Source organism: Monodelphis domestica, chromosome 5, assembly GCF_027887165.1.
Source record: "Monodelphis domestica isolate mMonDom1 chromosome 5, mMonDom1.pri, whole genome shotgun sequence".
Lineage (NCBI taxonomy): Eukaryota > Metazoa > Chordata > Mammalia > Didelphimorphia > Didelphidae > Monodelphis > Monodelphis domestica.
Window position 1 is genome coordinate 288,282,893 of NC_077231.1, and position 19,671 is coordinate 288,302,563.

The following is a 19,671-nucleotide window of genomic DNA, read 5'->3' on the forward strand; positions in this document are numbered from 1 at the left end:
CTAAAGCACAGGCTGGTTCTGCTCAGTTCACTATGGTTGCCAACGATATAAAATAAAATAAAATAAAATAGAAAAGCTCATGTTACCTGCCTGTCAGGTATCCAACAGCGGAGGCAGCGTAAGAAGCCTAAGGAAAAACAGCAAAAGTTCTCAAACAGACAGGCACAACTGGGAGCCATCTGAAGTGCCAGGCTAACACCATCAACCTCAAGGCCGCCCAAGGACATCCTTCTGTCCCCCGTGCTATCCTCTAGGACCCCACAGGAGGCTCAGCCCATAGCAGGTGTTTAATAAATGTTGAGTGACTGACTGACTGACTTTCACCAGTTGGGACTGAATCCATCAGCCCATTCCCTGCTCGTTTTCTTGGCACTGCTATTGTTGAAACATCACAAATAATAATAAGTTTGCTGTGGAAGAAAGGCAGAAATTGGTTAGGAATAGCTTTCTGAGCATGTGAAGATATCTTGTTTCCTCAAAAATGAATGTCCCTCTTGCCTTTCTGATTTCTTCCTAGGATCCTCCATCTAAAACTAAAAGAGCTCCTAGTCCATTGACCTCATTTTACAGGGAGGAACTGGAGTCTAGAGAAGCTAAAAGGGAGCAAGGGGCAGAGCTTGGATTCAAACCCAAGTCTTCTGACTCCAAAGGCAGGAGTCTTTCCACTAAATCATCCTGCAAATGAAATTTCCCAGGCAAGAGCCTTATTAAAACAGGGCTTGCTGACTGATTGCTAACTGCCAAGTCCTCACTGCTCTTATAACAATAATTTAGCATCTATGCCATAACTGTCCCACTCGAAGGTTGTGAGCACATGCTATAAACAGTCTGAGGTAGGAACAGCTACAGATGAGAGGCTGGTTCTGTTGGCTGAAAAATGCAAACTACAACAACTCACTCTCACTCCTCAGCTCTCCTGGGATTCAGGAAGGGCTCCCTCTCCCACTTCCTAGCTGTATGACCAGGGCAAGTCACTTAATTTTCCCTGAGCTTCTGTTTCTTCATCTGTAAAATAGGGTTAATAACTAGTTTCAGGACAGTTAGGTGGCACAGTATAGAGAACCATGTCTGTTAATAGAAAGTCCTAGGTTCAAAAGTCCTAGTGAGTGACCCTGGGCAAGTCACTTAACCACATTTGCTTGGCTCTTGTCCTTCTGTCTTAGAGTCATTACTACAAGAGAAAGGAAAGGTTTAAGAAAATAATAACTAGAGTTCCTTCCTCACAGAGTAAGGTTCAAAGGTGAGAATGTATGTCAAAAGCTTTGCAAAGGTGAAAGTGCTACATAAATGGCAGTCTGCAGTTGCTATTATAGGGTTATTCTCCAAACATGGTAAGTCTGTTAACCTCTTTCTTTAAAAAAACAAACAAAAAACAAACAAACAAACAAACAAAAACCCTTCCTTTCTCTTAGAATCAATATCAGTTCCAAAGAGAGGCTAGGCAATGGAGTTACCTAGCTAGGAAGTGTGTGAAGCCAGATTTGAACCCAACCCTTACTGACTAGACCTGCCCCTCTATCCCCTGAGCAGTCTAGCTGCCCATTAATCTGTTTGTTTCTTTAAAATATTTTGATAACTATATTTCAGTATAATTGGTTTCCTTTGTAGCCTAACAATGCTATTTTTACCAGAGATCTATAGGCTTCCACTGGAGTCTGGGACACCCACAGCGATCAGAGCCCCTGTTCCAGGCCCTCTTTCATCCTCCTCTTGACCTTAAGATTGTTGGACTTGGGGGGGCAGCTGGGTAGCTCAGTGGATTGAGAGCCAGACCTCAAGATGGGAGGTCCTAAGTTCAAATCAGGCCTCAGACACTTCCTAGCTGTGTGACCTTGGTCAAGTCACTTCACCCCCATTGCCTAGCCCTTACCACTCTTCTGCCTTGGAACCATAAACAGTATTGACTCCAAGACGGAAGGTAAGGGTTTAAATAATAATAATAAAAAAGACTGCTGGACCTGGAGTCAGATGTGCCTCCACAGACTCACCAGTCTGTCTGCTGCCCAGGGCCCTTCCCTTCTCTAGCCCTGTTTTCTCCTCTGTAAAAAAGGATTCACCTTTGGCCTCAGTTTCCTCATGGGTGGAGCATGGAAAGTTAGGGGCTCACTGAGGGCTCTGCCAGCTCCAACACCTGAAGGTCCAATGGATCAGAACTGAAGGCAGGGGGCTGCCCCTCATGACCTAGAGTGACCCTGGGGGAGGGGCTGCCCGTGATAGGAGTGACTTTGAGTTGGGGGAAGAAGGCTATCCCTGACGACCTGAAGGGAACCTGTGCGAGGGGGGCGGGGCTGTCCCTGATGGCTCTGGGGATGGACCCCCGCACTCACCGCCTGCTCGTTCCTCATGCCGATGTACTTGATGCCTACAGCCTGCGCGGCCACGGCGATCTCGGTCACGGGGATGCCCACGATGCCAAACATGTACTCCACATTCTGGGGAGAGAGAGAGCCTCAGTTTCCCAGTCGGTTGAATCGGAGAACCCCGCGGCCCCGCGCCCTCGGTATGCCACGGTGACTCCTCCATGAGCTCGGGTTTCCGCTCGCAGGTCACTCTTACCTGGTTCTTCAGCGACTGGGCAATGACCTCGGCGCCCGACAGCGTCCCTTGGACCTCGCCTGCTCCAGGAGCTGCCCCGTTCGAAGCCATCTCGCCTCAGCGACCTACAGCCCCAGCCAAGGGAATGCGAGCCCGCGCCTTTAAAACCTCCTCCCCCCCACCTTCTCCACCAATAGCCAATCCTCTTCTTTGTAACTGATACGAAGACCAACCAACCACAGGGGGAGGGGCGGGGCCTGACCGGGATGTTTATATAAGCTTCTTCTAATCAGAACTCAGGACCTAAGTCTTCAGGGTGGGAGACGGAATTAACACGTGACTGATTTAGCAGAACTGCACAGGTTAGTAGGCGGAGGTCGGGGCTGGGGGCAACGTGCGCGTCCCCGTCCGGCAGCAGATTCCCCTGCGAGGAGGGCGTGTGTGCACCATGGGTCAGTGGGAGAAACCTTTGAGGCGCCTCCAACGGTCCCACTCTAGTGGGCTGGCTCCGCTCCTATGCCCCGCCTCCTCGCCCGACTGAGCTTCGGAGGGCCTCCGGTCTATTTCACGAATCCGCCAATGGGAGCCCGCCCTGCGGGACCCGCCCCTTCCTCTCTCCAACCTGATCCCCAGCCTTTGGCAGCGTCGGAGACCCTCCGCGCCGTTTTTTGCCGCTAGGGGTTGAGATCTGTAAATAATGTGATTGCTAGCATTGATGTAGCGCTTACTGTATACCAGGCGCTGTGCTGATTTATGAAGAAATTATGGATTGCCCAGTTTTAATACAATATTAGCTAGCGTTTTTATAGCACTTAGGTTGGCAACGCGCTTTCCATAACATGATTTTCTTAGATCTTCACCACGACGACCTGGGAATTAAGTGCCATTATTAGCACCTTTATTAGCATTTTTTTGTCATTCAGTCTTCTTGACCCCATTTGAGTTTCCTTGGCAGATACTGGAGTAGTTTGCCATTTCCTTCTCCAACTCATTTTACAGACGAGGAAACTGAGGCAAACGGAATAAAGTGACTTGCCCAGGCTCACACAGCTAGTGTCTAACATCAGATTTGAACTCAGGGCTTCCTGAGTTCAGCACTTGGCCATCTAACTGTTCCAACATCCATTTTACATGTGAGGAAGCGTATGCCTCTCCTTTTTGCAAAATCACATGTATTCAGCACCTATTATGTGCTTAGCACTTGGGTTTTCAAAGAAAGGCAGAAGACAGTCCCAGCTCTAAAGCTCACTGGCTGGTGATTTGCAAACAATTTTGTATAAACAAGATATGGACCAGATAAATAGGAGGGAAGGAGCACACAGAAGCTACCAATATTTATTTAGGAGGTTGGGAATGGCCTCTTGTAGAAGGACAGATATTAGTTGAAGCAAGAGGGACTGCCAGGACTAGAACCCAGAGCTTTGGGGGGGTTCTTGTTTGGGGACACTGAGGGATCACAGAGCCCGTGGAAGAGGCCCAAGGTGTGGGCAGACAGGATGGGAGGAAGGGGCCAGGCTAGGAGCAGAGGGTCTGACTTATTAGAGATTCCCTCTTTCAAACCAATCCCTCGGGCATCTAGGAACACTCATTTTACAGATTTTACTGATGCCCAGAGAGTTTCAGTGGGTCACCCTTGGTCACTGGGCCACGTGGCATGATAACTTGGAACAGAAATTCCTGAGGAAATAGAAACAGACGCTGGAAGCTTCCTGGGCGAACTCCTGCCAAAGGCCAGGTTAGCAGGTAGCCCAGGGACTAGATTCTCAGCTGCCTGGGACAGGCAAACAGCAAAAAGTTTGTGTTTATTTAAACAGTCTCTGACCTTAAGCCTTTTCAGCTCATGTGCAAAGTTCACTCCTTTGGTGGAGCATGTTCCTGACCGTTCAACAAAATGGGGGAAGAGTTCATGGTGGCCTGAGAAAAGAGAAGTATAGTTTTAATCCTTCCTTATCGCTAGAGACCCAAGCCCAGGGGCTGTGCTTACTTTTTTCCCGGATATCCTGGGTACTAAACTCATTCCCTTGGCCCATAATAAACCCTTCAGAAGTGCTCGTGAATTGATTAATTATTGTTGTTTTCATATATGTCATTTCAGGATCCCAAAGAAATATTTCATAGTTATTTAAAGATTTTGCAAAGAATATCACTATCATTTCTTTTTTTCTAAACCCTTACTTTCTGTCTTAGTAACAACTCTGAGAGACAGGTAAGGGCTATGCATTTGGAGTTAAATGACTTACCCAGGATTACATAGCTAAGAAGTGTCTAAGGTCATATTTGAACCCACAACCTCCTGACTTCAGACTTGCACTCTATCTACTGTGCCACTTAGCTGCCCCATTCCTCCTCCTTCCTTCCTCCCCTTCTCCCTCCCTCCCTCCCTCCCTCCCTCTTTCTTTCTTTCTTTCTTTCTTTCTTTCTTTCTTTCTTTCTTTCTTTCTTTCTTTCTTTCTTTCTTTCTTTCTTTCTTTCTTTCTTTCTTTCTTTCTTTCTTTCTTTCTTCCTTCCTTCCTTCCTTCCTTCCTTCCTTCCTTCCTTCCTTCCTTCCTTCCTTCCTTCCTTCCTTCCTTCCTTCCTTCCTTCCTTCCTTCCTTCCTTCCTTCCTTCCTTCCTTCCTTCCTTCCTTCCTTCCTTCCTTCCTTCCTTCCTTCCTTCCTTCCTTCCTTCCTTCCTCCTTTCCTTATTTCTTTCTTTCTTTCTGCCATCACTCCCTTCCTTCCTTCCTCCCCTCTCTCACTCCTTCCTTCCTTCTTCCCTCCCTCCCTCTCTCTTTCTTTCTTCGAATTCCTTCTGCCTAAGAATCACTCCTGTGTATCAGTTCCAAGGCAAAAGAGCCATAAGAGCTGGGGAATAGAGATTAAAGGACTTGCCCAAGGTTGCACAGCTAGGACATGACTGAGTCCAGATTTGAATCCAGGACCTTCCATTTTTAGGCCAGGCTCTCAACTAACCACCTACCGCTGTCATCCTGCCACCCCTTCCCCCCCCCCCCCCCCCCCGGCAATTTCTTTATCCCTTCTTTAGGGGTAGGTAGATCCTGGCATGGTTCACCATTTCCTTCTCTGGTTCATTTGATAGCTGAGGAAACAGGGTGAAGTGGCTGGCTCAGGGTCACCCAGTAAGGAAATTTCTGAGGCTGGATTGGAACTCTGGTCTTCTTGACTCCAGGCCAGGTGCTCTACCCACCACACTGCCCAGGCATTATAAAAATATTAGCTACTATTACAACTATTCTTCTTCTTCTTGGTCCTGTTCATGGCCTCCTTGTATCCAGGCCTTCTTCTCTAAGTCAACCTTTACACAGAGGCCACAATCCTCTTCCTTCACCATGAATGTGTGCAACAAAGAAACCTTCCCTGTTCCTGTTGCCTTTAAGATAAAACACAGACTTCTAGGTGGCTCCTGGACCCTGAGCCTCCACTGATCTCTTCCTGACCTCCCCCTGGGCACTCAGGCTTCACTGACCTCCCCCTGGGCCCCCAGCCTTCACTGACCTCCCCCTGGGCCCCAGCCTTCACTGACCTCCCCCTGGGCCTTCACTGACCTCCCCCTGGGCCCCCAGCCTTCACTGACCTCCCCCTGGGCCCCCAGCCTTCACTGACCTCCCCCTGGGCCCCCAGCCTTCACTGACCTCCCCCTGGGCCCCCAGCCTTCACTGACCTCCCCCTGGGCCTTCACTGACCTCCCCCTGGGCCCCCAGCCTTCACTGACCTCCCCCTGGGCCCCCAGCCTTCACTGACCTCCCCCTGGGCCCCCAGCCTTCACTGACCTCCCCCTGGGCCCCCAGCCTTCACTGACCTCCCCCTGGGCCTTCACTGACCTCCCCCTGGGCCCCCAGCCTTCACTGACCTCCCCCTGGGCCCCCAGCCTTCACTGACCTCCCCCTGGGCCCCCAGCCTTCACTGACCTCCCCCTGGGCCCCCAGCCTTCACTGACCTCCCCCTGGGCCCCCAGCCTTCACTGACCTCCCCCTGGGCCTTCACTGACCTCCCCCTGGGCCCCCAGCCTTCACTGACCTCCCCCTGGGCCCCCAGCCTTCACTGACCTCCCCCTGGGCCCCCAGCCTTCACTGACCTCCCCCTGGGCCCCCAGCCTTCACTGACCTCCCCCTGGGCCTTCACTGACCTCCCCCTGGGCCCCCAGCCTTCACTGACCTCCCCCTGGGCCCCCAGCCTTCACTGACCTCCCCCTGGGCCCCCAGCCTTCACTGACCTCCCCCTGGGCCCCCAGCCTTCACTGACCTCCCCCTGGGCCCCCAGCCTTCACTGACCTCCCCCTGGGCCTTCACTGACCTCCCCCTGGGCCCCCAGCCTTCACTGACCTCCCCCTGGGCCCCCAGCCTTCACTGACCTCCCCCTGGGCCCCCAGCCTTCACTGACCTCCCCCTGGGCCCCCAGCCTTCACTGACCTCCCCCTGGGCCCCCAGCCTTCACTGACCTCCCCCTGGGCCCCCAGCCTTCACTGACCTCCCCCTGGGCCCCCAGCCTTCACTGACCTCCCCCTGGGCCCCCAGCCTTCACTGACCTCCCCCTGGGCCTTCACTGACCTCCCCCTGGGCCCCCAGCCTTCACTGACCTCCCCCTGGGCCCCCAGCCTTCACTGACCTCCCCCTGGGCCCCCAGCCTTCACTGACCTCCCTCTGGGCCCCCAGCCTTCACTGACCTCCCCATTCTCATTCTAGGTTTCTCCCCTTCTCAGTCTTCACTGTGGCTCTGCTTTGTCTATTCAGGCTTGCAAAGGCCCTCCAGGCTTGGGTTGCTTCCCTTCGTTAAATCCCTTAGGAGTGATCTTATAGGACCTCCAGTGGCCCAGAAAACCCCAGCCCTGCCCAGGGAATGTCGTTTGCCCCTTCCTCAGAGGTTAGGGAGAGAGGCTGGCCTCCCCTGACTCCTGGTTTCTTCTCTTTTGCCTGGGACCTTGACCAGGAGAAAAGCAATCCTTCATGCGAGCATCTCATCCTGTAAACTCTGCCATAGGCAGAGGCAAAAGGGTGGTCAGGGAGAGGCCATGGGGCTTAAGTGACTGACTCAGGCCTATCCGCTAGGAAGTGTCCCAGGATAGATTTGAACCCAAGACACGCATCTCTTGTTCCAACTCTCTAACCACTGAGCCACCTTGCTTCCCACTTTTGATATTAACAGTCTTTGTGCTTCTACATGCCAGGCGGGATGGTTTTGTTCATTATAGTTTTTATTCCCGGGGCCTGGCACATCCTTGGCACAGATTGACTTCTAGCCATAGGCAGAGAGTAATCAAGAGCCTCAGCAGAGTGGAGGGGTCTTGGGGGGCCCTCGGAGCACTCTCGCAGGGAGGGGACCTCCAATGTTAGACTTGGCACCCTTCATGCTGTGGGTGAGTTGCTGTTCAGGTGCGTCTGACTCTTCATGTCCTCCTGGTGGGGGGGAGCCTCTGTTATAAAGGCCTTTGAATGTCAAGCAGTGTTTGATCCTGGCCGCCCTCAGCGACCAATTATTTTATTTCAGTTTTAGCTCTAAGTTCCTTAAATCAATTAGAGTGAATTCAGATGCCGAATGTTGAACTAGAATGATGGCTATTATCATAGGAAGAAAAGGCAAAAATTTACATTATTTATCATTCTTTGTTTTCAAACTGATGATTAGATTTTTTGACAATTGAATTTTTAAAAAATGAGTACAAAGCTTATGAATTTATGTGTTGCATGTGTGTTTGTAAATGTGGTGACATGACTTCAGCAGGTAATTTAGTCATTTATACTTTCTTATTTCTCCTACTTTGCCATCACCGTTTGCCATTCAGAGGGGGTACACCTAACTAAATGCAGCCGTCAGGGATCTTGCTGATAGCTATGTTTTTATGGAAGCTGTCAAACAGGAAGCATTCAGCCTTCTAGAACTCTCAAGAAGCATTTTCTTCAGGAATAACCATGACGAATCCTGTGGCCTGTTTCAAAACAAGGGGTTCTTAACATTTTTTTGTATTGTGGATTCCCTTGGTAGAGTCTGGTAAAGCCTATCAGACTCATGTTTTTAAATTCATGATACAATATAGAGGATTACAAAAGAATCCAATTATTTTGTAAAGATATTTTATTTGTTCGTTTTTGTAAGAGAATACTTATACCCAGCCAGATCTAATTGCTTTGAAATACATTTCTCAAAATATTTTAAAAAACAACTATAATTAATGATCTCCAGGCCTAGCTTTCCATCCAGTGAGTCACCTCACTCTCCCCTCACATATTTTCTTAGTAAAAGAAATCATATTAATTAGCCTCAATGGTATTATTTGGATATAAAAATATTCTTGATTTTATAAAAATCCTTGTTTTCCTGTCAAATATACATAAAAACATAGCCCAAGTTCTCAGCGACACAAATCCTTTAAGCCTTGATCTTCTTGAAGTTATGACATTTCCTCCACTGTATTTTTCATCTTCCTTTCTTATTCTTGGGAATAAAGGAAAGATAGAGGCAAGCTCAGGCTGACAGGATCCTTCACTTAAAATCACGTCAGAAAAGGAAGACAATTGGGCTATTTATACATTTCTAAAATGTGTATGTGTGTCTTTACATTTTATTACATAAGATGCTTTCTGCACAGAGTGACAGCATGGAGGAGGAGAAAGATGATTTATGCTGCCTAGTCAAGCAATTTGCCGACTCAAGAAAAAAAATCCATTTTTCCTCTCTGGACATTGATTTAGCTTCCATCTAGAGAAAAGGGAGCTTTATTATATTGATTAGTGCCGTGAGAGTGAGCACTTTTTATTATGAAGTAGAAATATATAAATTGGCCTCCTAGGTCTCATATGCTTACATGATTTCCAAGAAGACAATGAGCTCCACTTTGGGAAATGCACCAACTGTTCCCCAGCTACTTTTTGACATCATTTGGGTAGCTAACGCCTTCTCAGTACTGATGGTTCAGCAACCAGCCTCCAGGATGGGGGCGGTTGACAGCTTCCTGGAGCTGTCTCTCACCTGTGGTAGAGAAACTTCTACTCTTTGGGACTCCCCTGCTTCATCTGCTTCTGCTCTATGGATTGTCTCCCCCTGATCCCCAGCACCTGGCTCTAGCAGTTCCTATCTAGCAGCTTTCAATCCCAACCTTTGCTTAATTGCATCTGTTAGGTCTTTATAGCCTTTATGACCTATTGGTACATCCCATCATCTCAGTGAATGTGAGTGTCTCTACAGAGAGAACATGGACCATATCCTTTCCAGAATAACTCTTCTCCTTAGCTCAATTTCACAAACATTTAAGACACATCTGCTACATACCAGGCACCATAAGTGTTGGGGAGTCAAAGACAAAACTCCAGAGCCCTTGAGAAATTCCTGGTAACTTGATTTCTTAGAGACAGAAGAGGTTCTCCAAGTTCAACCTTCCAGGTTTAGGGCTGGAAGGGCCCTTAAGCATCATTCAATTCAAGGTCAACATCTCACCAAACAGGAAGTAAAGGACAAAGCTGGACCTTGAGGCTGGTTCTTCTGGAGCCAGCTGTCTTTATACTGCCCTATACTGCTTCTCTGGAGAGAGAAGTTGGTCTGTGGGACCAGCCTCTGGGTCACCTTGCTAACAAAGACAAGTTTGAGAGTTTGGGAAACTAGACTTTTGTTGAGAGAAGGGGGAAGTTTCTGAGTAGCATCAGCCCTAGGCTTGCCTCTCTTACAATCCTTACATTCAAGAATTTCTAGAGAGAGTTGGGAAATCGCTGGATGGGGCCAGCCCCTTGGGAAGAAGATCACTCTTAGGAGTATCCCAGAGGAATAAGATGGCAATGTGGTGATTCAGAATACTTGGACTTTGACTTCCTCGATTACCATGATTATTCAGACAATGTAAGAAAGTAGAAGGCCCAGGTTCATGTCCCGTTCAAGGGGAGTCCAAACTTCAGGCATTGCTGTGACTCAGAGGCTGGAGAGGGTCCTGATGGAAAGATGGGTCTCAGTTGAGAGGGAGAAATGCTTATAGTCTACTCTGAATCTTGTGTGTATTTTCTTGGGGGGTTTGTGGGTGAAATAAAGACTTTCCTATACCCTTTGGTCTATATCGATAGCCATAGCCTGACATTTCTCAGAGACAACTCTGTTTGGGAGCAAAACAAACCAGAGGGCAATTTCTTGGGGACTGGCCCCCAAACTGAACAAGGTATAATTTATCCTAGAGTTTGGGGTGCTGTGCCATGGGTTAGAAATATCTACATCAAACTGTGAATGGAAAGAAGCTAAAGAGATAAAATTGAAAAGATTTTGGCAAGTGGTTCCATATTGGAGGAGGAGGCAGGAATAAGGAAGAGAAAAGTCCAAGAGGGTCCTGATCTTATGAGTCTAGGTCACTGGGAGGATGGGTGTAACTTCAACAGAAATAAGAAAGTTTGGAGGAGACAGGAAAGTGTAATAGAGGGCATTTTCCAGGTAGTAAAGAATCAGAGGGAGAGGGAGAAGAGAGTGCTCTCCCCATCAAGACAAGGCAAAGGAGACATCTCTGTTGTTAAGGGTGACCCAGAAAGAGGAGGGTGAGTCTGTTTGTTTTCACCCTTCCACTTTCCCTAATCATGGCCCCTCACCTAGCCTGCCAGATTAGTACCTTCTATCACTTTGTTGCTGTTCAGCAAGCCCCTCTTCCTAGGGAAAAAGAGGTCGCTTCACTCCCAACTCAGTTTAAGATATCGCTTACTCAGTCTTCAGCCAGTTAATGAAAGATCACAAGTTTATTCTAATGGGGTAATAAAACAAGATGGAGTGGGGGGGGGGGGAATTGAAGCAAAGGAAAGAGGAAGGAGGGGTCCCTCACTGTCTAAATTCTTCCTCTCAAAGTTGGCCTCAAGTCCCAGAAGGGGTTCAGAGTCTTAACCCTGATTTCAGCCCTGCCCAGCTGGAGCTTCAATTCAAGTGGGGAGACTATGGAGATTCTTTTTGTAGCCTTTTCTTCTTCTGTTGTCTTCTACTTATTGGGGGTGGGGTTTGAGAAGATGGAAATTGGGGTTTCAGGAAAGGAAAGTTTTCTTGGGATCAGCCCAGGCAAGCCTAGACTTCACCTCAGCCATCTCAGAGCCAGAGAGAGGGTCCCGGATTCAGAGTTCCAACTGCTTACTTCCTGCATTCCTTTCTTCCCTCAAGATTCCAAATCTCTCCAGGCCATCCACTGCCACTGCTGCTGCTGCTGCTGGAACTTTTGCCCTTTTCCTTTCCACAAAGTGTCTGTGTTCTCTTGCAAATCTCTCCTCGTCCACAAAAGCTAGCCTCCATTTTGGACCATGTGGAGTTGAAAAATATTAAGTTGCTGTTAGATTTGGTGGCCCTCACTAAGCTTTTCTAATTTAATTCTTTGTAGAGAAGAACCATTCTAGCTTGGGCAAATGGACTAACCCAGCTCTCCAGAACCTTTTTTGGCAAAAAACCATCTTTGACATGCACTCTACATAGAATGACAAGGTTGTGAGACAAAAGGGGTTTTCTTAGTGTGAGAAGATCCCAGTCCTGTCTAAAGGCTTCCCTCTTTCATCCCTTCCCTCCACGTGTTAGACTAGCTTTTCCCCTGAAAAGTGACAAAACTTCCCTTGAGACTCCATGGGCTCAGCTCCAGGAGCTGCCATTGCTTCTTGGTTGTCTAAGGGCGTTGGTGAAATCTAGGCTCCTCATACTTCCCCTTGTAAAGATTAAAATTTAGGGGAGATGGGGAGACTGAGGCATCTGAGGCAGGTAGAAATTAGTTTCTCTCTGCAAGGAGTATTTTTTAGAGTATATTTTTTAGAGGTTTATTAAAGGTTAAAGATTAAAGAATATACAAGTAAGAAACATGTGCCTAGGCCAGAGGCCTAGACAAAATAACCTCACATCACGCAAGAGACCGCCTGCTCCAAAATGGAAGTCCAAAAAGAGCCAAGAGAGAGAGAGCCTCAAAAGCCTTTGAATCAGCTTAAATACCTTCTCCATCTCGGCCCAGGTGAGATTACAAGGCATTCTGGGGAAGTGGAGCAAAGGCTCGTGGGGATTGTAGTCCTGTATTCGAGTCTATTTTTTATACCCTCTAGCTCTGTGGGTCTCCATCCTCTTTCCAGCTGACCAGACGTCCATGGAGAGGTAAGGAAGACCCTTTCCCTGCCTCTCCCCAAGTAAGGGCTGCCCATCCTTCTTGAATCTCTTTCCTCTACCGGCTGCTATCAAGTCAATCACCCTGGAAGATCTCATTTTTCCCAAACCTTGACTAAGAGTAGCCAGAACTAGCCTATTCCATTACACTTGATCCTTCAGCTGGGTCCTTCTTCTGCCAAATGGCAAGTGACCCTTAGATCAAAGCAGACAGTACACATGGATTCCTACAGTGGAAGGCTGTGTTACAAATCCCATTGAGAGCCTAGAGCGACCTCTGACTCCTGATGATGCCTCCATCATGTTTGGGAAGCCATTCAACTGCCTTTGCCCCAAATCTCAGTTTTCTCAGCTCTAAAAATAAGATCCTTTTCCTTGTGTCTTTATGAATGTTCCTTAAATGATGCCCCTTATTATAATTAGTCATGGAGGTAGAATGATTGTAATTTTTAAAATGTATACAAGATACTCTTTCAAATTCTGGGCTTGTCCTCAAGCTAACTTCAGATAAAAGAAAGCTGATCAATTCTGTTTTGTTTCCGCCTAGAACTCGTGCTCAGTGGCTCAAAGACTCCTTGTTCATCTCCTCAATGTTGTTCACATTCCCCAGCCAATGTTAGGAATTAACGCTTTGGCTCTTCCAGTTCTGAGGGGCTGAAAACACCCCAAAGCGATGAGGGATGCATTGAGATGCAGAGAGAAGGATCCTGCTTGGAGAAGCCTCAGAGGAATGCTGACCATGTGTCCTCTGCCCGCCCATAGTCTTTTATTGTCCATAGCCAGGCTTGTTTACTTTCCTGAGAATGAAAGAAGAAATTGGAGCTTGGTTTTAGAATGAAATAAAGGAAGTAGAAGGCAAAGACACTGGCCCTTCTCTGAACCTGAAAGCCCTTCAGTGGTCCAGAGCCCAGAGGGGTTCTGAGGCTTGGTGGGGGTCACCACAGAGGCTGAACTCGAATCTGGGCTTTCTTGGAGGCTGGACAAGAATTCAGGTCTTCTTTACTCCCTGCTGGCACTCCATCCCCTGTACCACCCAGTAGCCACAAATCAAAACTTTTGTTTTGGGTGCTGTTCCATGGGTTAGAAATATCTCTATCTAAACTGAGGCTAACAGCCCTGTGAATGGAAAGCAGTTAAGGAGATAAAATTGAAGACTTTTAACAAGTGGCTGAACCACCATCCACTACATCGCCAGGTGGTTCCAGCAGAAATGTATATTAAAGGGATTCTTGTCTGCTGCCGCCTCTAAGAGCCAAGGGCTGACAAAGACCGGAAAGTCTGGGAGGCTCTTCAAGCTTGTCTGTAGACAAATTCTGGGTGGCGAGACCTGTGATGTTCCAGTCCTAGAGGTCAGGAACTTCCAGTGTGGAAACTTTGTCCCCTGTCCCTTCCCCTTTCCCCTTCAGGAACAGTCAGAATCTTCTGGGACAGGGAGCCCTTGGAGATGAAACGTGTAGGTTAGAGGCTGGACCTGAGATTCGCTGTAGCTTTCCTTCTCCTAAAGCCTCTTCTCCATCCTCTCTGCCCTCAGGCGGCTTGGACACCGTGGCCTGACTGGCCTCAGAGATAGCCGTTATTGAATTACACAGCTCTCTTCTCTTGTCCCTTGTCTACCATGCTGGACTCCGCTCTAGACTCTGGGTTCCCCTTTCTTGGTGCTGCTGACGCCAGGCCACAAACCCAAGCCCGGATTGTTCCAGCAGCCGCCTGAGTTCCTATTCACAGGTGCCTGAAAGGAGCTGACTGCTGGCTTGACAGAGAACACCCCAATGATTGGATGTCCCCAGGGCATCACAGCAGTAAGATGATGCTTTCACCCTGTCAGATAGAGCCCCAGCCTCAGAGTCAGGAAGACCTGGGTCCCAATCTGGCCTCAGACACTTACTGGCAGTGTGACCCTGGACAAGTCACTGAACCCTGTTGGCCTCAGTTTCCTCCTCTGTAAAATGTGCAGGAGAAGGAAATGGTAAACCACTCCAGTACCTTTGTCAAGGAAATCCCAAATGAGGTTACCGAGAGTCAGACACAACTTAAAAAATAACTGAACAACAGCTTTTATTTGTGGCTACTGGATGGTGCAGGGGATGGAGTGCCAGCTGGGAGTAAAGAAGACCTGAATTCCAAAGTCCAGCCTCAAATATTTACTAGCTGCATGACCCTGGGCTAGTGACTTAACCTTTGTTTACCTCAGTTTCCACATCTGTAAAATGGGGGTAATAATGCCTTCCTTCCAGAGGTGTGGTAAGGATCAATGAGATATTAATAGGAAAGCCACTGGGCAGAGTGTCTCCTACACAGTAAGTGCTGTGATTTATCTTAACATGGAGCATTTGCTGATTATAATTTTTATTCCATTATGATCTGAAAAAGATTATTTCTGCATTTAGATGTGAAGTTCTTATGTCGTAATACATACTTAATTTTTGTGTAGGAGCCATATGCTGCTGAAAAGAAGGCATATTCCTTTTCTATTCCCATTCAGTTCTTTTCAGGGATCTATTCATTATAACTTTTCCAAGATTTCACTCACTTCCTTTACTTTATTTTTTGGATTGATTTGGTTAGATCTCAAAGAGGGAAGATAAGGTTCCCCACCAGTATACTTTTACTGTCTGTTTCCTCTTAAAGCTCATTTAATTTCTCCTTTAAAAATTTAGAGGTGATAACATTTGTTACATATATATTTAGTACTGATATTACTTTACTGTCTATAGTAACTTTTAGCAAAATATCATTTCCTTCCTTTTCTCTTTTGATCAGATCTATATTTGCTTTAGTTTTGTCTGAGATCATGATTGCTCTGCTTTCTTTTTTTACTTTAGATGATGCTCAATAAATTCTGCTCTAGCCCCTTACTTTTACTCTATGTGTGTCATGCTGCCTCAAATGTGTTTCTTGTAAACAACATATAGGATTCTGGTTTTTAATCTACTCTGCCATCCAATTCCATTTTATGGGTGAGTTCATACCATTTACATTTACAGTTATGATTTTGAGTTGTGTATTCCTTTCCATCTTATTTTCCCCTTTTGATCCTGCTCTTTTTCTCTTCTTTCACTCTGTTCCACTTCACAAGTGTTTTACTTTTAATCCCTACCCTCTACTTCCTCCTCCCTTCTAATACCACCCACACCTTGTCTCATTCCCCTCCTATTTCTCTATAGGGTAATAAAGGATTCTATACCCTGATGAATATGGTTGTTATTCCCTCTCTGAGCCAATTGCAGAGAGTAAGGTTTAAGCATTGCCCATTACCTCCCTCATCCTTCTGTCCAGGAAGATAGGGCACCCTCTTAAACTTCAGTCCTTCCTCAATGCTACCCTTAGCTTTATGTCTGGGTTTCTGAAGTTATAGTTCTTCCAAGGTGGAATGATGGCCTGTGGGCTTGAGCTCTGAGAGCCACCTTGATGAGGCAATCATCCCCTGAGACTTCTGATGCCTTAGGCTTAGACTTTTGAACTCACTTGGAGCTGGATGAGGTCAGGCACCCCCACAATGCAGGCTGTCCTGCCTTGAGGCTCCACCTTGAGCTTTGGCAAGGTTTCCACAAGCCAGCACCCTGAGGGCTGCCCCAGCCATTGATCAGGCCCCATCTTCGGGTGTCTACTGCCTGCTCCAAGCTGGGATTCAGGTCCTCATCCCACACCCAGACTGGGACTCCTGGCCTCCCTCTGGGTCCACACAGATCAGACTGCCCTGGGCTGGAATTCTGGACCTCATCTAGGTTTGCTTAGAACTTTTAGGGACATATGTTGAGTTGGGCTTTAATTAGCCCAGGCAGGGTCTCAGGGGCTGGATGTTGGCTTGGATCTAGGCTCAGAACCTTTCAAGTTGCCCCCTGCATGAAAGTTGCTTGTTTCCCATGTGCCTTCTTTCTGTGGCATTATTGGTTGGAGAGGATCTCACCATGGCTTCAAGCTTCCCTGCTTCTGCTCTGCCATCTTGGCTCCCTGGCCCTCCCCTTCAAAGGTGTTCCCTGTGACCAAAGCAGGTCCCTCAACAGGAACAAGTGATTCCATTTCATCCAACACCGACCCAAGGCAACTTCTTTTTTTTCCCTTTTTTCTTTTAAACCCTTCCCTTCCATCTTAGAATCAACACTGTGCATTGGTTCCAAGACAAAAAGGTGGTAAGGGCTGGGCCATGGGAGGTAAGTGACTTGCCCAGGGTCACACAGCCAGGAAGTATCTGAGGCCAGATTTGAACCCAGGACCTCCTGTCTCCAGGCCTGCACTTATCTTGTCTTGCTTCTTTCTCTCTCTAGTAGTTATTGATCCTCTCTTTTCCCCAGATAGGGCTTAACAATGTTTGCCCTTGTATGCATTTTCCCCTCTGTCTGTTTTCTGCAGAGACTCACATGTGAGCATTGAGGGTGTCTGTGTACCTGGGATCCTGGGTGCTGCCTGGTTTACTGAATCATGGGTGCCTATCCAGACACCTCCCTGATCTGTGCACTGAGCCCTCTTTGGCCCTCACCCTGTGCCTGTGGGCTGGCATCTCGGGCTGACCCATCCCCGAGGACCCATCAGCCTCTCCCCAAGCCCTGCCTTGTGCCAACTTCCTTCTCTCAGGGCAGGTTCACCCTCAGCCATTGCAGCCAGGGTCGGTCTCCCCAGTATGGCCTCCTTCCTGGTTCAGGGCCTCACCCTGCTGCCTGGGATTCTGGCTTCTCAGATCCTCCCAGATTGGGTGACCCTGGGCAAGTCCCTCCACCGCTGTCTGCCTCAGTTTCCTCCACTGTAAAATAGGGAAATGAGTAGCTTCCTCTTCACAGGATTGTCCTGAGGGCCACCTAAACTGCAGAGGGGGGCTCCCCATGCGCCTTCCCTCCTTGGCCTCCTTCCTGCCTCGTCTCTGGGGCTCCTAAAGAGCAGCTCTTCTCTTCCCCAGCCTCCCTCCCTTCAGCCTGTCCCGACTCTTAGCCACTCTTTGAACCAGAGCCAGCCCCTGCCTGCCCCGGCCTCACCCCAGGGACCAGAGAGCTAAGCTCTTCGAGGCATCCTGCCGTCCTAGAGAGGAAAGGAAGCCTCAGTTCCGAGGCAGAAGGGCCAGAAGGGCCCCTAACTGGGCCAGGGGCAGGCGGTGTGGGGTAAAGGGCCAGCCTGGAGCCCAGCTCTCAGCCCCCTTCAGGAGTCTTTTATCCCCAGCATCTGGCACAGCTCCTGGCCTCCAGGAGGCAGCATTCATCAGGGCTGACGGCTAGACGCAGGCCGGCTTCCTCTGGGCCACTTGCTTCTTGGGGTAAAGTAGAGCCAAGTGAGATAGGGCATTCCTGGGGAGAGCTGGCTGGCTCCGTGGACAGCGCGAGGCCTGGGTTCAAATGTGGCCTCAGACGTCCCAGCTGCGTGACCCTGGCCAAGTCATTGACCCTCCAGAGCCCAGCCCTTAAGGCTCTTCTGCCTTGGAACCCACGTGCAGGGCTGCTTCTGCGAGGGAAAGTCCCCCCTCCGGACAGGCCGTCCTGGGCCTTGTCGTGACAAAGTGGCGCTTTTTGTCGCCACCCGTCAATGGTGATGGTCAGTCTCCCTCCGCGCGGGGGGTGGGGAGGGGGGGAGGGCAGCAGGTCAGGCCAGCCTGCCCAAGAGAAATGCGGGGGCGGGGCCAGGGCTGGCGCTGACCCTCCAGGCCGTGGGCACATTCTGACCGCACAGGAAGGGCTTTCCCATGGCGTCTCCCCATGAGGGGGGAGGGCGTGATGGAGGAGGGATGCAGCCTCGGCAGGGGCCTGAAGCCGCCGCGCGGGTTCTCCCCCAGTCCGGGGCTCTGGGCACGAGGAGTCAGTCACAGCGGCCAGGAGGGCAGCCCCCGGCCTCTCCTCCAGGACCCCCCTCCCCCCACGTCTCCTCTGTTCCAGATTCCTCCGCCCCACCATGCTCCGGGCCGGCCCTGCCCTGGGCCTCCTCCTCCTCTGCCACCAGGCCCTCCTGGCCCGGCCGGACTCCAGCTTCGTGGCTGCCGTCTATGAATATCCGTCCATCCTGATCGCCGACCCGGAGGCCCTCACGGACCGGAGCTCCGCCCTGGAGCTGATGAATCGGAATCTGGATCACTACGAAGAACAGGTCATGGCTGCCGCCAAGCAGGTGAGAGAGCCCGGGCTGGTCATCCCGGGAGCTTCCCCACCCCACCCCCACCTGGCAAGGGGGAGGGTCCAGAACGGAGGCGGAGTCACTGCCACGTGATTGTGACGTAATAGAATGAAGGGACTGTCGTGTAATACAGTGATGCGCTATGTGATTCTATTATATTTAACATCAATTATATTATATGTATATTGTTCCTGTGTTAGTATATATTCCATAACCTGCCGATTAACGATCCATCTGCCAGGTCACACTGCCATATAAGAGAAGGAGATTAAAAACATGTCAGGAGTCGGTAGAGCAGGGGTAGAGCAGGGGCCACGGGGTGACTCAGTGGTTGGAGAGCCAGGCCTAGAGACGGAGGTCCTGGGTTCAAATGTGACCCCCAGACCCTGGACGAGCCCCTTCCCACCCATCGCCCGCTTGGAACCAACACCCAGCATTGATGGAGGGTTTAAGAAAAAAAGTCAACATGGCATCCCTCTTGTAATCTAATGGAAGTGCTCTTTAGTTATTTGTGTGAAAACTTGCCTGTAAGACATGCACTACTCTTTTAAGTGACTTGCCCAGGGTCACACAGCCAGGAAGGATCTGAGGTCACATTTGAACCCAGGCTTTATCTCCTGAGTCACCTTGCTATCCCCAAGACACAAAGTGTTGCAGGGACTTGGGAATATTCTTGTTTGATCAGGAAGACTGTGCAGTGTTCCGGTGAAATAGGGATGGTTCCATAAATTAAACCCCATTTTATCTGGACTAGCAAGAAACCCAAATCCTAAAGATATGAATGAAGTGGGCCTTTGATGACGAAGATTGTCTTCACTTTCTCATGTAAAGGATAATTTAGTGTTGTGACCTAAACTATGTTAATTATTTGGTCGCCATGAATATCCCAAATATAAAAGAAATATAACCAAGTCAGCTGGAAATTTATGGTGACTTAATTAATATAGTGGAAAGAAATTAAGAAGGAAGA

General features: G+C 48.9%; 2 protein-coding genes across 2 annotated transcripts in view; one reads left to right on the forward strand and one right to left on the reverse strand.

Annotated features, from left to right (window-relative positions):
• The window catches only part of HACL1 (2-hydroxyacyl-CoA lyase 1), a 38,464-nt gene extending 35,775 nt beyond the window's left edge, over positions 1-2,689 (reverse strand). The window contains exons 1-3 of the mRNA XM_056800266.1: positions 2,557-2,689; positions 2,328-2,432; positions 87-127 (exon numbers count right to left, since the gene is read on the reverse strand). Coding sequence (XP_056656244.1) covers positions 87-127; positions 2,328-2,432; positions 2,557-2,646 — 236 coding nt within the window. The 5' untranslated portion in view covers positions 2,647-2,689. The remainder of the gene's footprint in view (positions 1-86; positions 128-2,327; positions 2,433-2,556) is intronic.
• Positions 2,690-2,757: 68 nt separating this feature from the next.
• BTD (biotinidase) overlaps positions 2,758-19,671 on the forward strand; it is a 24,648-nt gene continuing 7,734 nt past the window's right edge. Inside the window, exons 1-2 of the mRNA XM_001379984.5 lie at positions 2,758-2,897; positions 18,467-18,695. Of these exons, the coding sequence (XP_001380021.2) occupies positions 18,483-18,695 (213 nt within the window). The 5' untranslated portion in view covers positions 2,758-2,897; positions 18,467-18,482. The remainder of the gene's footprint in view (positions 2,898-18,466; positions 18,696-19,671) is intronic.